Source organism: Sceloporus undulatus, chromosome 2, assembly GCF_019175285.1.
Source record: "Sceloporus undulatus isolate JIND9_A2432 ecotype Alabama chromosome 2, SceUnd_v1.1, whole genome shotgun sequence".
In the NCBI taxonomy this organism is placed as follows: Eukaryota; Metazoa; Chordata; class Lepidosauria; order Squamata; family Phrynosomatidae; genus Sceloporus; species Sceloporus undulatus.
Window position 1 is genome coordinate 297,635,310 of NC_056523.1, and position 26,418 is coordinate 297,661,727.

A 26,418-nucleotide genomic window follows, 5' to 3' on the forward strand; every position below is an offset into this window, starting at 1 on the left:
AAAGGGCTTTTTAGTCCCCTGTTCTTGAGGTCAGGGCTCAGGGCGGCTTACAACATTAAAAAAACCCAACAACAAAATAAGGACTTGTTTCTGTATTGTTTTGTCGCAGTGGTCCCCAAACTGTGCCCTTTAAGAGGGATTTTGGACTTCAGCTCCCAGAAGCCTCAGCCATGTTGGCCAGTAGCCTGGGATTCTGGGAGCTGAAGTCCAAAATCCCCTTAAAGAGCACTGCAGCAAAGGAATACAAACGCCAGTGCGGCCACTAGGGGCCTCTCTAGCCGACCAGCTCTATGATTCCTCGAGGATACCAGTGAGCTTCGGAGGAGGGAGGGGACTTCCGTCACTCGCTTCTTCCTGCTTCCGGTTGGCGGGTGAGTGAGTGGAGCCCTGAGTCAGGGAGAGGAGAGGAAGAAGGGGCTTCTTGCTGGGAGGCAGCGAGGGAAGGAAGGGGCCACTGTGGCCCTGGGCCCCGGGCGGAGGAGGGACGCCTCTCCTCCCTCCCTCTTCCCTGCCCTCTTCCTCCTCGCGCCTCAGGGGCCCTGCAGGGCCTTTCCTTCTTCCAGGCCAAAGAGCGGCCCCTTCCCAGTCTGGGACCGCTGTAACTGCCCAGCTCAGTGCCAGGGAATCCTGGGAGTTGTAGTTTATTGTGGCACCAGAGGCTCTTTCTGACAGAGAAGGCTCAATGTCGCACGAAACTACAGTTCCCAGGATTCCCTAGCACTGAGCCAGGGCAGTTAAAGCGGTCTCAGGCTGGATTGTTTCTGCAGTGTGTTTTGGTCCTATATCTCCCTTCGCCTTCGATATTTATCATCATCATCATCGTGTGTGTGTGTGTGTGTGTGTATATATATATACATATATATATATATATGTTACAGTAGAACTGGGAAAATCTTAGGGAAAATGATATATATACTTATATATCTGTGTGTGTTCCTTAAGATTTTTCCAGATACAGTAGAAGTTTGTTGTTGTTGTTGTTGTTGTTGTTGTTGTGTACCTCCAAGTCATTTCCAACTTATGGCAACCCCAAGGTGAAGCTATCCTGGGGTTTTCTTGGCAAGATTTGTTCGGAGGAGGTTTGCCATGGCCTTCTTCCCCTGAGGCTGAGAGAGTGTGACTCGCACAAGGTCACCCAGTTGGTTTCATGGCTGAACAGGGAATCGAACCTTGGTCTCCAGAGTCATAGTCCAAAGGTCAGACCGCGATGCCAGGCTGAGGTGACATAGATCTAATAGATGACATGGCCATGGGTGTCTCACACTCTCTCAACCTCAGAGGCTGGCAATGGCAAGCCTCTGGACCTGTTTGGCCAAGAAAACCCCATGATAAGGTCGCCATAAATTGGCAACGACTGGAAGGCACACACTTTGCCTCCTTCTAAAACTACACCAGACACTTTTCCTGATAACCAACATCTACTGATTCTCAAATCCCACAATTGTCAAGTCTTTTTTCCTTTTGCAAGTTGGTCATGGGTTTCCAGTCTTTTTAAAAAGTCCCTAACAATTTCCTCTCAGTCAAAACTGATACTTTATGCATTTCTACAAGCTCACTCGATTCCAGCAATTATTCCTCCTTTATGGATAGTATTGAATTCTCCTACTTTTCAGCTTGTAGTAGTCTTGCTGCAGTAACCATATACTACAATGTCCCTTTGCCCTTGTAGGATCTTAACACACCAGGCACCTATCCAGCAGCTTTTCCTTAGGCAGAAATTCAACAGGTGAAGAAGACCTGCTTGGAATGGAGAGACAAGTATTCTGAGAGAGCTGCAGTTGCTAAGACTGACTGTCAGGCAGTTGTTAGTTTTTACTGATGCACTTTGCCTATTATTATTATTATTATTATTATTTATATAGCACTGTAGATTTGCACAGCGCTGTACATAAAATGATATGGAAGTAACTAAGGGAATACTTTCTTTTTAAAGAGCATCAGCCCAACAGCTGCAGGCGGTTATGAAAATGAATGCATAAATCTCACTCCTGGCACAGATGCAGACATGTTTGGATTGAAATTTATAAATCCTGTGTGATAAAGGTGTCTCAGGCATCTGCTGAATTTCTACCCTGTGTATGTTCTTGATGTGCTGTTCTAGTGCTTTTAATGCCTTTGAAATACAATGCAACAATTCCGGAAGATCTTAGTAAAATTATTCCTCTTGCTGTTTCATCTGGGTTATTTCTAATAGACATTTTCCATGAACAGACTTGCCTGCAAACCAAAACTTGAAGCTGTTACATTGCACAGGATACATCCCTTCCATACAGAAAATTGCCAGTGTTGGTTTTGTATTTGCAGTTATCTAGGATCGCAACTGTCCCCTCCCACTCTGCCATGTGTTTAAAAGACATTAAAATGTTCAAGATGTTACTTCAGTTGTTTCTTCTACACAGACTCTGTCTTAACTTAAACACTGACTGGCATCCTATTAGTGAACTATTACAGCATACCATCACAGTCCTTTTAGCTGTGTGATGCGGCAGCTAAAAAGGCTATTGCAATTTTAGGCTGCATCAATAGATTAAGGGAAGTAATAGTGCCACTCCATTCTTCTTTGGTCAGTTTAAGAGGTGTTATGATAGCCCTGTTTAAATACTTAAAGGGATGTCATATTGAGGAGGGAGCCAGCTTGTTTTCTGCTGCTCTGGAAACTAGGACCTGGAACAATGGATGCAAGCTACAGGAAAAGATATTCCACCTCAACATTAGGAGGAACTTCCTGACAGTAAAGGCTGTTTGACAGTGGAACACTCTTCCTCAGAGTGTAGTGAAGTCTTCTTCCTTAGAGGTCTTTAAACAGAGGCTGGATGGCCATCTGTCAGGGATGCTTTGATTGAGAGTTCCTGCATGGCAGGGGGTTGGACTTGGTGGCCCTTGTGGTCTCTTCCAACTCTATGATTCTGTGATCCTTTATGGTCATTGCATAGGTCAGAATTCTGTTCCATCCATGTAATGACCAAATTTCTCCCCACAAAACTCACTTTGTAAGCAGTGCTGTCCCATGCCCCAATGTGGCCATTCTTGTGTTGTGAGATCAATGGGGACATCAATTATTTTCTTGTTGCTGGTCACACTGCAAGGATGTCATCTGCAGAGAGCACCCAGTGTCTTTGCAGATGCCTCCTGCAGCACATACAGAAGAAAGCTCCCTGCTGCTCCACCCATTCTCCTAACAACTTGGAAAGGGCTGTTTGGGGTGGTGGGACTCTGCTACTTATAAGGTGAGTTTGGGGTGAGTAGCGTTGAAAGATGTAGCTATGCCATGTATGACTCTCAGTGGAGAACCTTGGCCATGTTCTTTCCATCAGCCTCGGTCCAGGTGGTTCTCCATTTTGATCTGTATGCCTTGCTTTCAAGGTGTTCTTTGTGATGACTTGTAAAATGTGAAACATGTATATAACTGTCACAGTAGCATATGGAAATGTGTCATCCCTTCCACAGCACAGAGACCCAATTCCTCTTCATTAATATTTGTAAGTAAAATCAAGAGACAAATTCTCATTTCACAGTTCCACACTTTCATCATTTTGACTTATGCTTAAGACAGCAAGGTTGTGATTCTGTGGGTGCTTTATGCCACTGTAACAGGCTGTGTGCACTTCTGGCAAGGGTGCAAATGTGATGGTAGGGGTAAATGGAGAAAGCCGTAACCTCTGTTGGCTCCTGAACAGCCTGGGAGGCAGCAGCAGTGGCTTTTTCTGTCCTCCTGCTGCTGCTTTGCTAGTGATCAATTTACTTTTCCTGCTACTATTCTGCGTACCAGCATAGATACATATCAGTAATCAGCAAGATCTCAGCTTAATATTTTGGGTAGACCAATGTAAATACACATTTAGTACGTGCAAATATTGCTTGATACCATATTTGAATTGCTGTACAGTGAATTACAATGTTAACCCTCAGTATTATTATTTGTTTTACATTCTCAAGGTTCTCTCTTTTACCTCTTTATGAGAACACTGCCTGGTCCTGTTGTACATCGTTAAACTGGAGCTTCTTAGCCCCTTGGGTGAGTGGAATCATCAGTTATCTTTAATGGGATCTTATATAAATGTCCAGTGGAAGGACCTGAGGTGGTAATATGGGCCTGGCAGCAGAACAGGGAGATAGAGGGAGATTGTGTTTTTCTTCATGAACCAAAAGAGTCAGACTAATGGAAAATTCCAGCAAAAGCTGTGGGTTCCACTGAAGGGTGTTATCTCATTTTACAGAAGAATGCTGGATGCAAAAAAGTCTTAAACCCAAAGATGGTACTTATTTTTATTCCAGAATCAAATCTTTCCTAACTCCTCTCTTGTTCTTTCTGGGCAAATGCTTAAACTTGCAAATGTTGGGGGGAAGTGAGTAGGAGCCAGCCATTTAATTCCACCAGTGTGAACAGTGCCTGAATAGAGTTCATCTCAGCCTGCTTCCACTGGAGAAAGGGGAAGAGAGGTGATCTTCCACAAGATCCTCCAACTTCTTGGGGGAGTGTGACACTGGGTACTGTTGGGTGTATTGGGCATCAATGGAGAATGACTTCCTCTCTCTTCCACCAAGTAGAAGTCTTCTGATCCATAGCAAGGTTATGCCAGAGCCATTCCTATTATAAACTGCAGACCAGCATTTCCTGTGCTCCTCTTACACAGGATCCTTCCCATTGAAGGGACCATTGTCTGCAGTTTTTCTAAATGCTTGGGCCAATGTTCTCCTCCCCACCCCTGAAAAAATAAATCTCTTGGCCAGTTAATTGGGAACATTTGGTTGTTTACACTGTATGTGGCTGATTAATCAACTAGACGTTCTGTTCCTGTTAATAAAGTATGAACAACATTGCATATACTGTACCAAAGTTTGCAAGTAAAAGCAGTTTTACTCTCTCACCATCACCCCTGGATAGGCAACTGTTTGAGTAGTTTCCTATTAAATGTCTAATAGAATCACTTTTATTCTCCCCTTAGGTAGCAGAAAAGATGCTTGATAATATCAAAGGCTGGGCTGAATATATTGTGGAATGGGCTGCAAAGGATCCATATGGATTTCTCACAACGGTGATCCTGGCTCTTACACCTCTCTTCTTAGCAAGTGCAGTACTGTCTTGGAAATTGGCAAAAATGATAGAAGCCAGGGAGAAAGAACAAAAGAAGAAGCAGAAACGCCAGGAAAATATTGCAAAAGCTAAACGAACAAAGAAGGACTAAAATGCAAGTCCTACTGGACAGAACTTTTCTTAATCATGCACTCTTCTTGTTTATATTTTTAATGTTGTAATCTTTCTAGGAGATGGATATGACTAAATCTTTTTAATTTATGTTATTAAAGTCTGGTCATTAATTTTAATAGTTTTTGAGAAGCATTGTCTTGAGATTTATTTTCTAATTTGGGATGTATTTGTAAGCAAGATATGAGTAACAATACTTGTATGTAGTGTGTTTATAAAGTATGAACTCTAACTTTTTTGACTGATTAAATATCTAACCCCTTATGATTTTATAGCTTGGAGAAGACTGTTTTCTCTCTCTGTTTTTAAAAATAACCTGCTTAGATTAGCTGCATCCTATTATACATTATTTCTATATTACCAAAAATCATTCTTTCATAGTAAGTCAGTACTTTTTATATATTTAGATTCTTTTTAGATATTTTAGAAAATAACATGAAACTTGTGCAGACTGTGCAAGGCCAGTAATTGGGAACAACAGCTATAAGTGCTATTTATGTGAACACACAGGATTATTAGGTGTTATTTATTAATAAATTATTTGTATGAGCAGATTAATAATGTACTAGACAACTGTAACAACACTGTTGCAAAAATGTATCTAGTATCTAAAGGGGGGTCCTTTAAAATGAGAATAATGTCTGAACTGAATGGCTTTTATTTATTTATACGTTCCCCAGATGTGAAAATTTATTGTGCATTCTGTGATAAACTTGTAAAAGGGATCTTTTAACCTGGGAATACTGTATTTTACCAGCTTTGCCCTAGTAATTCTTACTAGTTTTGCTTCTTGGAAAATTTATTTAATGCTCCAAAATTAAAAATACAGTGGTGCCTCGGGTTACGAAATTAATTCGTTCCGCGGCCGCTTTCGTAACCCGAAAAGCCTTCGTAAGCCGAATTGCCATAGGCGCTAATGGGGAAAAGCCGCGATTCCGTGCGAAAAAGCCGAAAAAAGCACCAAAAGTTTTTTCGTAACCCGAAAAAACATTCGTAACCCGGAACAATAATTCCCTATGGGATTTTTTCGTATCCCGAAAATTTCGTAACCTGGGTATTTCGTATCCCGAGGTACCACTGTATACATAATCATTCTTTTGGGAATAACTTGCCTACAGGAGGCTTCTGACCACAAATATAATAGGTAATTAGTTAACATGTGCAACAATTAAACCTAATGCATACTAAACTCAAAGCAAATAACTAAATTGATGAAATCTAAATTCAGGCTTATGTAGAAATTAGTTTTTAGGTATGTGCACTATGTTTAAATTGAGGGTAGCTCAGCTGGGGATTCTGATGGCGGGGCGGGGGGAGAGGCTAACTTGTGCTGGACTTATGGCTTATGAACATATGACTTATGGAGAGCTAATGGGGCTTGGGACAAAACAAATTGGGGTGTCAGTAATGCTAGGGATAGAGGAAAGAGGGAGAAACAGTGATGTGTGCGTGCAGAGCAGTGGCTAGTCTTTCAGAGAATCACTGTGCAAAAGAAGCTTGAAACATCTTGTCCTCTAAATATCCTGTGGTGTGAGCCCCAGTTCTGGCTACAAGTCTTAAGGCAGAATAGACAATTTGGGAAAAAGCCTACCTAGAATCCCACTATCTTCCCCCATACCTTCATTTTCCTCTGTAGTCCCTCTCAACCTGGGGAAAGTGATAGGACATCACTTCCTGTTGCTATTTTGAAAGGAACTGCAGAGGAAAGTCTTACTATGGAGGATGCAGTACACAGGAGGAGCTGACCCCATACACTTGTCTAGAACTAATCCAGTGATTTCGCAGTTAGTCTCAGATGGCAGGACAGTGAGAATGAATGGGCTCTCGGGCCCATGGTTTTTATAGAATTTTGAAACCACAGAGGGGCATAGCATGTCCCCAGGTGACACTGAACTGCAGCTCCCAGTGTTTTTCATTGGGTACAATGGCTATAAGATGAGGGCAGTTCATACCCATTTTGGCTGATAAGGCAAATGGGAAATTAGCAAACAGTGGGGGAACCAGGAGTGACAGGTAAATCAAGGGGGAAAATGATATATGTACCCCAGACAGAAAGTGAAGACCTACATCTGAAGAAGACTAGATGAACTTGGCCCATGCCCCAAGGTTGGGAAAAAGTAACCATCTCAGGTCCTCCTTCCCTCCCACTGTTAAATGAAGGAGAGATAAGGTAGATCATAGCAACTTCCCACAATCCTCCCCACTCTGGCCAATCAGTCAAAAAAGGAAAAGGGAGGAAAGGCAAACAAAAAGATGATCCTCTTTATCTGCTATTGAGCTGTTCCTCAAACTTAGCTGAGCAGTGGGAAAAGAAAGGAGTTGACTTCCATGCCTCCTCTATACTAGATGATTTTTTTTTGGGGGGGGGGATTTCAGGCCTGGTAAAGCAGCAGCACCCAAGAGAGCTGGCTGTTCATGGTTTTTCTTGCATGGCAGGAGAAGCAAGGGCTTACCAAAGTCTCAGAAAGGCACTCTGATGGGACTGGCTTGTCTCTCATTTTCCTGATGGGTGGGAAGTGCAAGAGCCAACAGAGACCGGGGGAGGAAGTACTGCCACAAGACAGGTACATAGGCAGTTGGATCCTGTAACTGGCAATGATTGCCTAACTTTCAGAACTTTTCAGGTTTCCCATTTCTTTCAATTCCAATTCATATTCTTCTCTTCCTTCCATATCCAGGTCTCCTAGTTGTGAGAAAGAAAGTTGGTCTTTAATTTGCCACTGAATAAGGGATGTCTATCTTCTTATGGAGATAAAAAGACTAGGAATGGGAAAGGCAGCCATGAAAGAGTTAAGAGAAAATGCTAAAGATATACAAATGAGCACCAAAGTTAGAAACGTCCAAGCCATAGTATTCCCAATCACTATGTAGGGATGTGAGAGCTGGACTGTCAAAAAAGCAGATAAAAAGAAAATCAACTCTTGAGATGTGCTGGAGAAGAGTGCCAAGGATACTACAGACAACCAGAAAGACAAACAAATGGGTCCTTGAGCGAATCAAGCCAGAAATACCTCTGGACACCAAGATGATTACATTGAGGCTGTTGTGCTTTGGCCACATCATGAGAAGGCATGACTCATTGAGACTCATGACTCAAAGAGACCATAATTCTGGGAAAGACTGAGGGTAGAAGAAAGAGAGGTAGACCACACACCAGAAGGCTAGACTCAATTAGGGAGGACATAGGCATGAGTCTGTAGGAAATGAGCAGAGCAGTGGAGGACAGGGAGACTTGGAGATGTCTCATCTACTTTGTCAGCATGAGTCTCAGTTGACTTGAGGGCAGCTAACAGCAAAATTTTATGGCAATCAAGTATATTCCCATGGAAAAGCACTATTTTTCTATTAACTATTCAGAATTACAGTGTGCTTACACTGAAGCTGCATGACAAAAGAAAGGTGTGCACGCCCATGGCACACGCACTCTGCTGCGCCACAAGCACGAGTCCCACAATATTTAATGGGGCTCGAGCATATGTGCTTTTTGCCTTACGCAGGGGGATCCGGAACGGATCCCCCGCATAAGATAAGGGCCCAAGGCATACTGATTTGTGTTCAGCATGCATGACTCCAAAACTAGTTAATAAGATGAATACATGATATCTTCTGACCATCCAAGTCTTCATTGTTCACTTTCACTAGCTGTATTTTATGGTCTAAAACCCCCAAAGGCACCAGATCCTGCCTGATCTTGGAAGCAAAGCAGGATAAGCCTTGGTTAAAACTTAGATGGGAGCCCACCAACAAAGATCAGCTGCTGCAGGCTATATTTCAAAGGAAGGAACCAGCAAAACTACCTCTTGAGTATTCTTCACCTAAGAAAACCCCATGAAACCCTAAGAGAAGTCACTATAAACTGACAGACAACTTGAAGGTGCATACACACTAGATGTTTATTTTTTCTTTGTTACATGGGACACAGTGAAGCCTCTGGATAGCATTAAATACAATACAATCAAATAAATGGGGTAGATTTATTTTTCTGGTGTAGCAGCCTGACTGATCATTTTGGGAGAGAAGTTCTAGAAATCATGTGACGCCTGCCTCAGGAGTGGGCAAGGCTTGGGAAGCTCACTCTCCAGTGAGTTGCTCTTCTGCACATAATAAGAATGAGCTTTCATGGTAAGTTCAATTTTAAGACTCCGTGAAGGTACTACATAGTAGCAGCTAGTGTCATGAAAGGAACCTAAAGAGGACTTCTAACCCCTTCTGTTGCTGCCTTTCTATGACTTGGTTGAGATGCAGTGGGAATCTAGCTTTCCTGCTACTAAAGACTTCTTTCCTCTTGATACAACAGGGATAAAAACTAACCAGAGTGCTCCATGAAAGCTGAAAACAGGCAACTGTGGTCATTTTAAGCTATGGATTGGGAACAAACATTCTTGAAATTATGGTTGCCTATTACAGGCTATATGTATGCCCAGGTGTAGAGTGCTGTATCTACAGTAGCATTATTTATCAGCCAAGTACTGCGGCCTCTGTTCCATATGAATTACATGGGGTGTGGTGGGAGTCTCCTTTGGAGGTTTTTAAGAAGCTGGATGGCCATCTGTCGAGGGTACTTTGTGAGTTCCTGCATAGCAGGGGGTTGGACTGGAAGGCCCTTGGGGGTCTTCCAACTCTATGATTCTACAAGTCAGTTGTAAATTTACTTAATGCAAATACTGTACTCTAGCTATGAAAGAACTTTACTGATGGCTGAACAAGTATTATATTCGGTGCCTCCTTTTATATTTATTATTGTAATGTGGCCATACACGTACTTTCGGCTTCAAATCCCTTCAGCCGCAAATAGGGTTGCCATAAATCAGGACCTCCAAACCGGGACAAATGTAGTACACAGTTATAATAAATGGAGGACACGTGAAAAAAAATTTATGATTTTTTTAAAATGTTAAGATAAATGCATGATCCAAATGGAGGACATTTTGAAATTTGACAGAAGAGGACATGTCCTGGAAAAGGAGGAAGATGTCTGGTCACCTTGTCTCTGGTCCAAAATACACTGCAGAAATAAAACATAGCTGGACTGAAATGCCCAGAGTTCCTCACCAAAGCTGCATCCACACAGAGGAAATAATCCAGTTCGACAGTGACTTAACTGTCCTGGGTTAGTGCTGGGGAATGCTGGGAATTGTAGTACACTGTGGCCCCAGAGCTATCTCTGACAGGGAGTCACATAACCCTCTAAATGTAGTTGAACTGCAGTGCCTAGAATTCCTCACCAGGTGCATCCACTCTGAGGAAATGGTCCAGTTTGAGACTGCTCAGTGCTGGGGAATCCTGGGAATTGTAGTCTATTGTGGCCTCAGAGCCATCTCTGACAGAGAAGTCTCAATGTCTCCCAAACACTAGCATTCCCAGGATTCCCTACCATTGAGTTAAAGCAGTCTCAAAGTGGGTTATTACTCCTGCAGAGTGTGAGAGATATAAAGGCTAGGGCCTGGATTCATTCATTAACTCACAAAAGAAGGATATCTGTGTCCAAAACACACTGCTTGGACTGCCAGGGCTCAGTGCTATGGAATCCTGGGAATTGTAGTTTATTGTGGCACCAGAGCTCTCTAACAGAGAAGGGCAAATGCCTCACAGACACCAGAATTCCAGAGCATTGAGCCCTGGCAGTCAAAGTTAGAAAAAATACACAGGAGCAAAATAAATATTGAAAATGGCCACACACCTCCTCCTCCTCCTCATCATCATCCTCGCCTCGGTGCCAAAGGAAATGGCCCTCTCCCCCCTGCTGCCTTGCTGGGACCAAACAGAGGAGAAGCTCCTCTTCCTGAGTCTGGCAACCTCCTGTTGCCAACAAGCCTCGAAGATAATTCCCCAAACGTTTGGCCAAAACTCACCAAATCCCCCTCCATATCTCACCAAATATTCAGTCAAAATCCCTGGAAAGTCCCTGGATTGTTAATATGGCAATAAAACGTAGCCCTAATTGAATAAAAATAATTGGAACTTGTTTCAACTCTCAAAATTACCATTAAAACCAACCACCAAAATCACACCAAAGGCTCTGAAAAGTACCCATTTTGGTGTGAAAGTCACCAGATTGGCAACACTGCGGGGGCCGGGAGTCAAGGAGGAAACCATGCAGGGACGCCCCCTAGTGGTGAAAAACCGGGAATGTCCCGCCAGCAGGAGGGTTATGGCAACCCTAGCCGCAGACACTATGTTTAATGGTAAAAGATTATGGAAACTAGTTCAAAACACCTGGAAGTGAGAGGTTCTCCAGGCCTGATCACCAGGATTACACCAACACTTTACAGCAATTATCAATGAATTACAGAACATGAACATTTAACAACTCATTACATCTTAATTATCAGAGTCTTTCCTCCATTTACTCAAACATTTCCACATGTAATGCAAAAATGTATATATGTATTAGGCACGTAATACAATATAATAGTAAACAAAACAGTTTTTTTTAGCTCATTTCCTATTAACATAATTATTTATCTCCAAATATTTCTATCTAACTGCTTATTTATTATGGGCACTGTTCTTGGGAGGCATCCAAGATCCAGGCTGATATATATTTGCTGTACTGACTGGCTCTTCTGAGGGCTCATTCTTTCCATAGTGAGGGGCGGATGCATGACCTTTAATCTGAGTTTGGCGTGGTTCTGACACAAGTCCTTCTTCATATTCTTTGGCTTTCTGGATCCTGTCCTTTTCACAAATGTCTTCAATCTTCCTTTTTATTTCTTCTTTATACTTCTCCTTCTTAAAAATTTCCTGTGGAAAAAGTGATAGGAACAGATGAATGCTACTGAAAACAAACCAAAATCAGATTGAAACAAATGTTTTAAGGCAAAGATGAAGCTACTAGCTTCACTGCATTGGATTTGGATTTTGACATGCATAACTGAATTGGTTGGAGGAGAATTGCCTTAGTCTTATTTCCCACAGTAGACGCTTCACCCTTATATCCTATGTTTCCCCATGGTATATGCACTTTGCTGAATTGAGCAAATAGGCTGTGATGCCTTCAGCTCCTCTGTCCCACAACATGCCCCATTCAATAGGGTCTCTTCACATAGCAATTCTGAGGTATTGCTATGATGAAGGACAGGACAGTCTTGTTTCCCACACATCCACTGCAAATGAATAAATCTGGATCCAGCCCTTGAGACTGCATCCAGTTGGTGTTACCTCACTGGCATTTTAATTCAACAGTTGTATTTTCAGAGCCCCAAATCTTCTCCCAAAGATTGGTGGCCCCTTCCTAAGTGCTCAAAATGACAAATGGGAATTAGACATAATTGCATCTCACTCTTCATTCTGCAGATGGATCAGCCAATCAAACAGGTTACCATCAGAGAAGTGGCATCAATTTGACACAACCCATGGTTTTAACAGTATCTGTCAAAAATGGTCTTAAGCCTGATATTTACACACCCATCAAAATGCTTTTTTGATATAATTAGAAACCATAATAAAAGACAATCCCCACCCCTCTACCAACAACAAAATGATCAGAAGCCTTAACAAATGAAAATTAATGAGATAGTAGCGATGAACATATCTGTCTTCAGTAGAGCACTTATAGGAAAACTTATAAATACTGAGCATGTTTTTGAAAAATATCCTCTTACCTAATGTAGGTGATAATTTTACTACACCTAATATGACTGTTACTTATTTCCACCCCTTTATAGAATTAAAACAAGTGCACAGTAAACAACTAAGGAAACTGTAATACAATGATTTGGCTTCATGAGTTTACAAAGTAAAAGAAATTCAAAAAATACAATACAATACAATACAATACAATACAATACATATATATATATATATATCCTAGGTATCAGCTTTACAAATTGATTCTTACGTCAGGCCAACTACCTAGGAAGGCCAATGGGCTACAATGGAATTTGGGTATTTCAGCAGAAAGAGCACATGTAAAAGCTTAACATAAACTCAGAGAAATTGTCTCTCAGTTCTACTTCATCAACTTCAGCACTGGCCCTTAGCATCATGCCAAGACAAAGTCCACAAACAATATGAAGGGATCAAAAATGCCAAAGATTTTGGAAAAGTGAGTATTGAGTGCCCTAGATGTGTTTTCTCCAGTGGAGATGTCTATTGCATCTCATGGTTCACTTCTGTGTAATATGGCTTTGTGGCTATTGCTCTACCCCAGCCATACAGTTCTACCCAAAACCATTTAACAGAACAAGGATGGGAGATGTGTGACTTTCCAGATGTTGTTGCATTCCAACTGCCATCAGCACCAGCTAGCATAGCCAGTAGTAAGGCATCAAGGGAGCTGCAATGCAACAACTTCTGTAAGGCAATTCTGTCCCCCTGCCTGCTCCAGGAGCTAAATGCCAGTATGGCATGCCTTCCTGTAATGCATTGCTTTGTGAAGTAGAGATGCAGTATCCTGTCATGGGTTAGGACAGTTTTAAGAACGCACACAAATGAAACAGTAACAATGCTTTTGCATTGGTATGTTCAAGAACTTCATTTTATATTTATCTAAATATCCTCAGTTTGTAAAATCAAGTCCACTGTATTTGATCTGCAAGACAAGACTGAGGCAATACTGACCTGATAGTTCTGAACAGAGAACTATTGTACCACAATAAACAATGAACAGGTAAACTAGTATTTCTAAACTAGTCACCAGCTCAGCATGCTGGAATCTCTTAGTTATTAAGATCTTCCTTAAAAAGGAGTATGTCATTTATTGTCTTTATTGGCTACTTTTTTTCCATTACAGAACTCAAGGTGGAATACAAAGGACACTTGCCAAGATAATAATTTGCATTACAGTATATGCAAGATAATAAAACATAAGGCTAACATGAAGAATTGATGAAGAAAAAAAATACTGAATTGCTTTACTATAGGAAGAGTGTCTGGTGTTGTTTTTTTGCCATCTTACTTTATAACCCAGAAATGCCTCGATAAAGAAAGTAGAGATGTAAGAGAACATATAAAGAATTATAATTTTACAAGACATACAGTGAGAAAAAACACACTGACCATGGATAATCAAGTGACTATTTGCCAAACGCAAGCTTAAAAGGAAACCAAATTCCCATATCGAAACGAAATTGAGATTGCAGAGTAATGAATCTCCATTATCACAATGTAATAAACCTACTGTGTCTCTAATGCTAGTTGAAAACAATTCAACTGACTTCAATTAACTCTCTAATTTTTCTAGTGTACAAAGGTCAGGCCCAAAAGGAATACAGATATATACAACACAAACCTCTCCTCTCCATCGTTTGGACTCCAGGGGAAAGATGACATTGACCAGATAGTTATAACAGTGGAGTAGCGCATACCCATAGTACCAGTTAAGTTTCACTGTATTTTACTGCTGCCGTTACACAATTCTGTCCCTGATAGGGCTTCTTTTTTTACACGAAGGGGGAAAAGATCTGCATAGACTAATAAGAAAATTTAGCTTGTGGGTGGCTTTCCTATGAGCAAGTGTTCCTAAACAAGGATACAATAGGGATATGCAACTGTCTTCTATAACCCTAGAATCTTAGATCTACATCATTCACTAGTACACCTCAAATGTATATGGGTCAAATTAGCCCCAAGAAATATACCTATTGTGAAGAATAAGGAGCAGATCTATCCACAATGTGCATTGTTCATATTTAGTGGTGAGTATGCCAGCTGATAGGGAACAGACTATGGTTAAATATTGCTGTAGTGGAGTAGTAGTATTCTCCAGCCCACAGTTCATTCAGCCAGTCATGACGATAAGCAGTGTCAAACAGTTCCCACAATGATTTGACAATGAACTGGTTTTAGTGGAATTAGTGATATGGGAGGAGAAGCCATTATCCAAATGCACTTTTCTCAGCCTATCAGATTTATTCTCATTTGGACTGAGTGTGAATCAGCTTTTTGTTCAGGTTTCTCTCCTCTTTGAATTCCAATCTCCTATTGGGGTGGCAAACACAGCTACTCATTAGCCTCAATATAAAATGTGTGCACTAATGTAAAATACACATAAATACATGCACACACAGTATGCACAAATGTGTACATATACACACAAAGGCATACTTCGTCTGAATTTTTCTTCAGTTTTACTCTTATTTTTGATATAAGTAATTTGTGATCTATGCCACAGTCAGCACTTGGTCTATCTTGGCCACCAAAATGGAGCTTCTCCATTTTTTGCTTTCAATTATATAATCTGTTTAGTTTTAGTGTTGATCATTTGGTGATGTCCATGTGTACAGCCTTCTTTCTGGTTGTATGAAAAATGTGTATGCAATGAATAGGTTGCTGGCTTCACAAAAATCTATCAGATGTTCACTGCTTCGTTTCTGAATCTGCCTACTGTTTTTGATTCTTCTCTGCTTCCAGCTTTGGTGTTCCAGACATCTATGATCAACTTGACATCCTGTGTTGGTGTGCTGTCAGTCTCTTCCAGGACTCCTTTTCTTCCTGTGTCCCTCTTGGGATGTCTCATCATAGGGTTTTCTTGGTGAGGAGGTTATGCAAGGAGTGTCATCTTTGCCTCCCTGTGTGCAGTACTAACAAGTGTTAGCTATGGTGTCACTGTTATTCTCTCAACATCAGTGTCACCCACCACTACTGCTGCTGCCCAGTAGCTGTTTGTCTCTCCATGTCATCCCTCCCCTGCCGTTGTTTGATTGGTTGTTTCCCTCCCTACCTGTCTCCTCCTGCCTCCCTGTGTTTCACTTCCTCCCTTATGTCCTTCCTTCTTTAGTTCCTCAGCTGTCACCCAGTCTTTTGTCAAGGTTCCTTTGGACTCTGGTGCCTCTGCTGCTTCTGTGGGAATGGGGTGGGGTGAGGTGGAGGGCTTTTCTGTCCTTTGGTGGCCCATCTCTTCTGCTAATGCAGGAGTGGGGGGGGTCAGAGGGGGACTCTGCCCTCTCTCCCCACCTCCCACGCTGCTCTTCTAGTTAGCAGATAGCGCGTAAAAGGTGGTATTCTCTCACACTGTCATCTTGGAACTCAAAAGACACAGTAGTTGAAACAATAGCTTCTCAAAGGGAGTGGACATTTTCCATTACCATTCTTGTGGTTTTTTAAAAAAGGATCTTCTGTTTATTATTTACTGATCTTCTGTTGCTACCTTGGAAATCTGTTGTCAGGGAGAAAGAAACACAGGGCATAAATACTTGGAATCTCATTGTCCCAGTATTCCTTGTATTGAGCACAGACCAGCCAACCTCTGATCTATCAAAGTAACACAGTCAGTTGCTAAGATTGCTGATCCAATATTTTTAAGGCCTGTAATGTACTTCAAACTAATCTTCCATCATGCTCACTAACTTTCTTTCTCTGTGCCTCCTTTTAACTTTTTAACGTGGATTCAGTTTTCTGTGAAATTCAAAAGGTAGCTCATTACTTTATGAGCTGTAGCTGACCCTAATACAATATTAGTCCTTTTATAATATTCAGGCATATTGTATGTGCTTTTTCCCCCTATATACTCTCAAATTTTTATTTTTATCTCTTATGAGGAAGTACTAACAGGCGTATTAACTGGGATTTTCTGAGATAAATGTAAACCACTGCAGACAGGCTCTATGAATTATTAATAGAGATGACAAACTTCCTTTTCAGCCACAGCAGTTCTTTCTGATGCTTTCTGTCAATGAAAAGAACCACATAGCTCTCTGGGACCATAGCAGCAACATCTGAAGGTTTAAGTACTCAAAATATGAATCTAAACCTTGCAAAAATTGGATTCCATTCTAATCAAGAATAGAACTGTGTACATCCAATTTATATGCTACTGTTAACATATCCAGCATACCCTGTGTTATATTTGGCATCTCCGTTTTTTCATACTTTCATATCTGGGGCCAAGCATGTTCTAAAGAGGGCACAATGGCCTTTGTTAACACCAGATGAATTTCTTATGACAATGACATGGAAACCAGAAGACATTTGAAGGACCCAGGTAATGCCAAAATAAAAGCTGAATGGGTTTGCTGATCACTCAATTCTCCCCTCAAGGTTTTCTACATACCATAAACAAAAGGCAATGCCAATAAGCCAACACAGCCTACCTATCCTTGCCGTGTTCTCAGCCAGCTTCCCTATCCATCTATCCTGGGCTTGTTCTAAATCCAATCACTGTTTTTGTCACTCTGAAGTTAAGGCCATTGGTCAGTCCAGAATCCCATTGTCGATTGCTGGGAAGACTACCGTGTCTTTGTTGCAGGGTGAGATAGCACACCACTTAAAGCAAAGATCTCAGAAATAAATGTCAATCTCAAAACCTAGTCTCCGCGAGCATAGAAGAGTACACATCATTCTTTCCGTGGTCTCCTTCCCAGGACAGGTAAATATAACTCCCTTTTCACCCCTAAAACGCCACTATCCAACTTCCATACCTCTATTTCAATTAGCTCTGTATATTGTGTGTTTTGTTGTACTCTTGCATATTTTTAAATAAAAATCTTATTATTCACCCAAACTTGGTGTCCCCCTCAGTTAGTGCTGGTAAAAAAAGTAAAGGTTTCCCCTTGACATGAATGTCTAGCTGTAACCAACTGTAGAGTGCGGTGTTCATCTAAGCCTAAGAGCCAGCATTGTCCAAAGATGACTCCATGATCATGTGGCTAGCATGACTGCACAGAACACTGTAACCTTCCCACCAAAAGGGTACCTATTTATCTACTTGCATTGCATGCTTTTGAATTGCTAGGCTGGCAGAAGCTGGGACTAGTGACAGGAGCTCACCCCATCATGTGGCACTTGGACCTCGAACTGCCAATCTTCCAACCTTACAATCGCCAGATTTGACATCTGAACCACTAATCCAACACTATGTACACCTATGGTATACATAGGTAGAAATTACCCTCAAGTTAACCTGCCCTCATAAGCTTCATTGAGCTAAACAAATTCCCCAGCTTTTTAAAGAGAAGCTGACACTGTTGGTGGGAAGCTCCCAGTCCCTCCATCTTTCTCTGCATAACACTACCTAGATGATGTAGAAGCTGTTCATGTGTGGTTCAATTCAGTCTTGTCACATTAACATATGTACGGTCCAGTCAGGTGGGCTACCTGGAGCTGAATATGATTGTCACTGTTGGGTCAGTGGAAGGATAGTGTGTTGTCAGAGTTCAAATAGATGCTGAGGAAGCAAACAGAAAGCCTTTTATGAACTGTTGTGAACAACAGATACAGCTGTCACCTTTATATGTACAAAATTTCACTGAGTTCATCCACATTTATACATAACTAAGTCAATGACTTCAATCAAAGCATAACTGAAATATGCATCTAATACTTACCTATTCTACATGAATTTTAATATGAACGGCACTTGTACATTCCCTTACAAGTTGGCCAGTTTCTCATAATTCATACACATAGCTTGCAATGTAGCTTTCCTTTCCTTGAATAGATGGACTATAAAGTATTATTATACCCTCACAGCTAAAGAAAAATTGGGGAGACACTAGTATCTTTCTGCTGAATTACAAAAGCTGCTGGAGATGCATGAAGTATTTTCATTTTAGCACCCAACATTAAATTAGCAGTGAGATTGAACCAAAACTGCTTAGGAATGCATGAGCCTCCTTTGCAGAGACAATTTTTTTTTAATATTTGGTGAACTACAGAGGATATACTGAATGTATTTTAAATCATTAATGGAGTTTAGCATAAATTTCCTACTGTCAGTGCTCCTAACACAGGAGGGATAATTAAAAACCTAATAATGTGATGAAAGTTAAAACCAGTGGGAAAGCTTTTATTGACCAGAGTGGCCATGCTTTCTGGATCCTGTAATCAGATATTCAAAAATGAATAATAAGACTTAAATGTCTTTATGTTGCATGTCCTCAAGAAAACCGCCCTGGTCTCCATCAAATTCTGACTGGTTCAAATTGCAGTTCCTGCAAGCAGATAATCCTGAACTCAGCTATGCTAGGTGAGAACAAACAACCTGAGACATAAAGGCAGAAAAACCCAGACCACAAATACAAGTGCAACCCAAAACACAACTGGGCTTGTTGAAATGGATAGTTAATTTAAGATATTTGAAAAATTCAAAATGGACAAAAAATACATGACATTGACCAAAACCAATCTGAATGTGAGCCACGGTTATATACAGATGACAAACATTTGGTATACACATTTGTTAAAAAAATAAGATGGAAAAGGAACAAAGACTGTATGATAAAATGGGTTGGAAAATGTAGATACAGTATACACATGGAACAGTGGGAAAATATGTGGTCAAAGGGATTAAAATCTACATTACTTGGTATTTGAGTCCAGAAAAATTGCCCCAAAGATATAGTGTGGTTTCCAAAGTATGTTGGAAACATGGCAGATTATTGTACCGCCACTTCCCACTGGGATACACATGGGCTGTAACCATAACAGACAGGTCTTATTGCTCTGCTCTGTGGCTGGACAGTAGGCAGCCTGTATCAAATCTCAGCTTCTCCCACAGCTTCTCAAGAACGGGATTTTCCTTTTTTGGGGGGAGGGGACAGAGGAAAACAAAACAAATTCACACACCACAGCCTCACAAAAAATCTCCAGCAAAACTCCTTGGAGTAGCTTCAACAACCAAACTGGAAGAAGGTTGAGGTGAGGATTGTTCCTTCACTCCTCTTCTTATGTTTGTGCATTAGCCCAGTCTGCACTTCAGCCTTGAGAGATCTGTCTCCAATACCGTCTCTGGCTTTCTTGGCGGGTGTACAAATGGTCTTCATCAAAGTACTTTTGGCCTTCCGCTTAGAGGTACTGACATCCATTGAGTCCAAGACCAACTTTTCTATACTTGACATCAACTTTTTCAAAGCCTAAGATTGATGTCAAGCACCCACTTTGTCACTTGAAGTTGAAGGTTGTTGACGACGACTAGGTTTGTGTGTGTCCAAGGTCTGCTCATACAGTAGAGCTTTAAGAGGGATCTCTCTATTGCACCTGGCCCGTGGTGTGAACACTGCACAGTGCGCACATGAGGCAACAACATGGGACATGCCCAAACACTGAAGGCACTTCAAATGTCCATCTTAGCCAGGAATCTTAGTGCCATATTTGACACATTTCTTGAAAGAAGCCAGCAGTATGGAGGAAACCCAGAGGGCTAGCGTGGCTGAAGCCAATGTCAATGATCAATCTCAGAAGAAGTCTTCCAATCTGAAGCACTGTTTCTGATGAGGCAGCTGCGGGGGTGGAGGAAAAGAAACTGGTGGGTTTGGGTGGGAAGTCCCTTATATAGAACTGACAGAAGGGGATGTGCTACTGCCAAAACTCTTCAGAATGCTATAGAAGATTCTGAAAGAAGCACTGCACAGAAATTCTACTTACGATCATTTAAAGTCTGAGGTGGAATTAGTTCTCTAAGCATCAGGCCTATTAAAAGATCAGGCAATCAAAATACCACTTTCTATTATAAATGAAAGTAAGTATAAAGGTAGGACACAGCACAAAGACTGTAGGAAAATTTGGCCTAGGATCAAGAAATTAATCAGGAACATGACTGACCAAATTCTGCAAGGCCAACAGTTTGTTCAAGCACCCAAAGAGACCACTGTACACATGGATATCACAGTTTGACCAGTACAGAATTCAAATAGTCTACATAATTTGAAGCAGAAGACATTAAATTTCCTTGACTTTGAAAATCTACCAGTGGCTGAATAGCCAAAGGGGGAGGTGCCAGCCTGCAGATAGCCCTCCCTACCATCTGAACTAAGATCTAAAACAGAAAATGCATGCCTATGACTAACATCTTCAATTTTTTTCTACTGTTTGCCTGATGAAGAAGCCAATGTGACTTTGAAATCTTGCAACATGTAATTGTGCATTTAGGTTGGCCCAATAAAGGTATCGTTGTTTGGATGTTATAAGACTCTCTCTACTGGTGCATCTCCTTCCTTCCAAGACTGTTCCAACAAAGCATTAGGCCTTAGTGCCATTTTAACCTGTCTAATTGCATGGGGAATTCTAAGCTCTTCCTCTTTCAACTCACCTCTAAGAAAACAACACAACATGGAAAGTGCTTTTGATTTACTTGCTCAAAGGTCAGAAAGCTGTGTGAAATATCTGAAGAATACAAGGGTAGCCTAGCAACCATGCAGTCTAGTGCAAGGAGAAGTTTCAGTGAGAATTTTTTCTTTTGTAATGAAATGTATAAATGTAGTTTGAGAAAAAGGAATAGGGAAAGAAAGGTTAAAACAAGGAAAGTAACAATCACACACAGAAAATTACAAACCAAAGTTGTTAAAGTCCATCCAGCTTAACTAGTACATTTTATAGACTTAAGCAGATTCTTGAATTTCAGAACATGTGCAAAATGACTCCAAATGTGGTGGAAATGCTCTCCATGTTCCCTAGAGATCATTTTGGGGGCCTTCTCTGCGGTGACACTCCAGTTATGACTCTTAAAGAGCCAACTGGTGCCAATGCTGCAGGTGGCAAATAAAAACATAGTTGTTTACTAATGTCTTTTGGTGCCTGTTTGGTTTTATACAGATCTGTAAATATGCATGGTTTTTATCTATCTTCTTGTAACATGCTAAATTATCTGATACACTATATTGGTTTTATTGTACTGAAATAAAGAACAGTGTATATGTATGTGTATATGTATGTGTATGTGTATGTGTATGTGTGTGTGTGTGTGTGTGTGTGTGTGTATATATATATATATATATATATATATATATATATATATATATATATATATTTCTATGACAATTCAAGATTTGGTTGGTTCCAATTAGGTGCATCATTCTGAAAAAAGTGTAATTTCTGGATATTCAATTAGAAACGAAGCCTAGGACATAGACTTACTCAGCAGCACTGAATGGCTGTCAATCACTGAAACCCATATCATATTCTTGTTCAGGAAATAGTGCAAGAAGACTGAATTTGAGATTCCAACACTCTAAGGTGCAACATGACATAACCCCTGATGGAATTTCTTGGCTGCCACTTGCATAAGGCCAAAAGCATGTCAGTGCTAGATGCCTCAGTACATGGGCCCATGGTATCCACTGGGGTTTGGTTCAAGGATCCCCTGTGGATACCAAAATCTGTGGATGTTCATGTCCTCTTAAATACTATGGCAAACTAAAATGGTGTCCCTTATATAAAATGGTAAAATCAAGGTTTGCATTTTCAAACACACACACACACACACTCAAACTGTGGATGGCTGAATAAGGAATCCATGGATACGGAATCTGTGAATACAGAAGGCTGACTGTACTCCTTCATCGCAGTAGAATGTGCGGTGAGTATAGGCAGAAAATGTAAGTATGGAGTCTCAGCAAGACATTATAGTGAAGAGGTAATATGAAGTCGCCTCTTAGGGCTACATATTTCAGAGTGGATGCAGTTTCCCTGTTGTTGTTTTTAGAAAAACCCAGTGTGTTATTTTTTTTTTTTAGGGGAGAAGGAAATGGGGAATGATGTGATTTTGAATTCTTGCTTGGGTACCAAAATAATAATAATAATAATAATAATAATAATAATGTCATTGCAAAACATTAAAAAAAGATAAGCAACTGCCTTATAGTGAGTCATGCTATTTTCCCAACATACCCAGGTACTGTCTACACACTGAGTAGCAGCAGCCCTCCAACCAAGAATTGTTCCTATCCCTGTTAGAAAAGCCCAGGGCTAAATCTGACGCATGTGAACTCTGATTGAACGATATATCTTGATCACTTAGTTTACACAAAATATTATGGGAATGCCAGAAAAACATACAAACCAAATCATTACTAGAAACAGAGAAACAGGCATCCTCCATCACTTGTCTAGAATCCAGTCACATGGCATAATGTTATTTATTTGCCCTGTTTTTCAGGTTATAAAGTTAAAGCTAGTTTTCCCAAAAAGAATAGGAATAATAAATTCCCTTTCCCCTCTTGTCTAAAAACTGCTTCAAGAAATTTATTGAAATTTCTTGTTAAGCTAGGGCTGTTATCAGATGAGTTGATGCACATTAAAATTATTCTGAATTTAAAAATATATTTGGTTTTTAGAAGTACTCTAATCTGAGTACAACAGTAGATAGCCTCTTTGAAAAGGCACTTTTCCCTGTATGGGTGCCTAAATATGGTATCTGCCATCTGCAATTTGGGAGAGTGCATGTGTTGAAGGTACTAAAATGTTTTTGAAATCTTCTGCTTGATTAACTAGGGACAATTTTTAATCAAATACATTTTAAATGTATTAACTGAATTAATTAAAATATTGGATTTTGGTCCTACCATTACATTTACTGCCTGTAAAAAGCAGGCAGAAAAAGTCAAGTCTGTACTCAAAGTTATCATCTAGCAAAAATATTTCTAAATCATGCCACAGTTGGGGGAACTGTTTGGGGAATAGTAATTCTATGAAAATGAATCTTCATGACTGAAGTTAGTTTTTATCATGCCATTTCTGCAATAAATAATACTCTTATGATCAAATGAGGGAAGTGAAAGACGATAGATATGCAATGTGGTAACAAAACATAATGTAATTTTCAGTGTAATTATTCTCTTCTGGGGTGGGGTGGGGGATAATAATTGAAACTTTAAGCTTATTACTGCTCACTAAAGTACATTTTTCTCCCTTGACAAGGAGTCTGTCAAAACAGATAATTATGGAAATGCTAGAAATAGTTTGAAAGAAGACAGGAGCTGTCACAAAAAGTTTCTTCTTTTTAACATTTCACCTTGTATCCAACTGTGCAATTCAGAAGCCATTTAGTTTTTATTACTGCACAGCAAACACACAGTGCATTAGAAATGAAAAGCAGTTATTTACCGTATTCTTTATTCCAAGTCACTTTCAGACTTTCCCATCCATACAAATGAATTCTTTTTTTTTGCATTAAAATGCAACTTAGATTTTTTTTAAAAGTTAACTATCTCCAGTCTCAAAGAACCAGAATAGTTTTTACTGATGTAACTTTGTTAGGATTTAACTCTTTGGATAGTATTTGGCTTATTCCAATAACTAAATGCTATTAAGAAACACCTCCCAGAAAATCCTGCTGTCCTATTATTGTAGATGGAGTGGGGGAATCCAAAACAGAAATATTGGAAGTGGAGGTGCTAAACTTTTCACCTGCCTGCCATTTCTCCATGCCAAATCATGTTTCTGACGTAGTTTCCAAGGATAAAATGGAATTCTTGAATCTTGTGAGATAAATGTGGCCAATGGTCAGGGAAATGGTTCTAAATACATAAAGGATCTGTGCTTTGTTATGTTTGTCTTGAGCCCCATGCCCCATAATCCCCACCAAAACAACAGAGTGCATTTGGGCTAAACATTTTCACCAAGTATTTTGGGATCCAATTAGGAAAGAAGCCCTAAAGTTATGCATCCAGACATGAAACACAAATAGTGGAATTTTCAATAACACCCCCTTGTCCCTCACAGGAAAATAAAGGGCTAAGTCTTTGTCCACTTGGAGAGAGATATGAGAGAAATAGACAGAGGGATTTGCTATATAACAGCTTCAGCATGAAATATGGTCAAAACCATTCCCCAGTTCAAAAGCTGTCAAAGAACATTTACTGTATCAACACTGTTGTCAGAAGCTGTCTAATACAGAAACCAAATCAATCCATCTTGGGAGTGATTTGAGATAAAATACTATGGCTTTGGAATAATGTGGAGAAACAGAAAAGCTGCCACACACAAAGCCATGGGTTAAGAAAGTTTACTTGGGATAGGTTTACTTCAAAACAATTAATCCTTATTTAAATGTAGCATGTGCTATGTACAATAAAATGCATGTGCATTTACCGTATTATGAACAGCCAGCACACTTTCATTTGCTGCAAGACAACTGTGAGGCCATACAACTGGTTTTGCCAATGCTTTAGAACTAATACACCTGTCCAAGGGAAGACCCACTTTTTCTGGCTTTATGGGGCTATAGGAAGAAGCCAGGAGAATCCTGCCACGCTTTTCCCAGAATCAAACAAAAATTGCAATGACTTATATACACCGTATCCCAGCTGTGAACCAAGCAAGCAAGCAGTAGAAGCAGGGCTAGGTAATGGTGCCACTCTTGTGCTTGCACCAGGGAAGCAGAAAGTTGAATCTCGCTTCATATATCTAAATGCTTATCCAGGTTTAAGGTCTTGTTACAGTTCTTTCCCCATTACATTGAACACTGTTTTCTGCACATAACTGTGAATGTATACACTATATTTCAGTGTAATTCCAACAGAAATACTTTAAAAACAGTATGTCAAGGCTGTGAAAAGTATGTTTTATTAGCACTATGAAATATTAATGCAATTTCCTTTGCTGTCCTGGAAAATGTATTGGCAACTGGACTGGAGGACTGTACCTTAATGGCAACTGTTACAAGGGAGTGGCTATTATAGTTTTATTTCCAGAATATTTGTTACACTGGATTCTGGAATGTCTAATCTTCTGTTAAAACAATTAAACAGACAACAAGGTTGCTATTTATCACATTATGCTTGGTAATTTAAATGTAAAGTGGATTTTCAAATAATGCCCTGGTTAGGAATACAATTCCCACTTCTACCAATAAACTAAATATTTTAAAAAAATTTAGATAAACAGATACATTTAAAAGAGAGTTCCAGAACCACTTTCTGACTGAACTTGTAAACAGAGCTTGGGGAAGTTCATTGTCCAATCTCTCTGTGAACAAAATAAAATCAAAGTCTCTTACCTCAATTGTAGGTGGGTCGTTTCTTTTTTTCCTAATCCAAGCTGCAAAGAAATTTTTTTGAAGAGGTAAAACATATTTGATAATTTCTAATTTGCATCAATAATATTTATTTATATAAATATTTCAAGGCTGAAAAAAGATAAATTGAAATTGAAATTAAATTGAACCCCATGTCAACATTATGATTACAAAACAGACAACAAAATCAACAAACAAGAAGTAGTATGCCTGTTTCAATTCGATCAGTCATTTTAGTACAAAAACTAAAATACAGCAGCAAGCAACAAACCAAAATAATAATAATAATAATAATAATAATAATAATAATAATAATACTGTTTATTTGTATCCCGCTTTTCCTTTTCAGATCAAAGCGGGTTACAGGAGCACGACAGTGTGCAAAACATTCCAACAGCATATACATCTAAAAACGCGAACGGTACAATCAAACAGATTAAAAACAGATAAAAAAACCTACCAATTAAAACCATAACAACAGCTAACAAAAGTGCAAGTGCATCAATACATCGGGGGGGAGAGTGGCTATTACATTGTCTGG

General features: G+C 40.0%; 2 protein-coding genes across 3 annotated transcripts in view; one reads left to right on the top strand and one right to left on the bottom strand.

Moving 5' to 3' along the window:
• The first annotated feature begins 297 nt into the window (after positions 1-297).
• Positions 298-5,292, top strand: SMIM15 (small integral membrane protein 15). 2 transcript variants are annotated; one of them, XM_042451889.1, is made up of 3 exons: positions 298-371; positions 3,937-4,015; positions 4,947-5,292. In XM_042451889.1, exon 3 carries the CDS (start codon positions 4,959-4,961, stop codon positions 5,184-5,186), a length of 228 nt encoding a protein of 75 aa, XP_042307823.1. In that variant the 5' UTR covers positions 298-371; positions 3,937-4,015; positions 4,947-4,958; the 3' UTR covers positions 5,187-5,292. The 2 variants fall into 2 exon arrangements, with proteins under 2 accessions (XP_042307823.1, XP_042307822.1); XM_042451888.1 differs by lacking the exon at positions 298-371 and adding an exon at positions 2,833-3,227.
• Positions 5,293-11,246: 5,954 nt separating this feature from the next.
• The window catches only part of NDUFAF2 (NADH:ubiquinone oxidoreductase complex assembly factor 2), a 70,034-nt gene continuing 54,862 nt past the window's right edge, over positions 11,247-26,418 (bottom strand). The window contains exons 3-4 of the mRNA XM_042451890.1: positions 25,860-25,900; positions 11,247-11,950 (exon numbers count right to left, since the gene is read on the bottom strand). Of these exons, the coding sequence (XP_042307824.1) occupies positions 11,696-11,950; positions 25,860-25,900 (296 nt within the window). The 3' untranslated portion in view covers positions 11,247-11,695. The remainder of the gene's footprint in view (positions 11,951-25,859; positions 25,901-26,418) is intronic.

Coding starts and splice junctions, on each gene's coding strand:
- SMIM15 (XM_042451888.1), top strand. CDS start 3,016: ATGTGGCCATTCTTGTGTTGTGAGATCAATGGGGACATCAATTATTTT. Junction 3,228..3,936: donor GGGACTCTGCTACTTATAAG/GTGAGTTTGGGG, acceptor TACATTCTCAAG/GTTCTCTCTTTTACCTCTTT. Junction 4,016..4,946: donor GGAGCTTCTTAGCCCCTTGG/GTGAGTGGAATC, acceptor TTCTCCCCTTAG/GTAGCAGAAAAGATGCTTGA.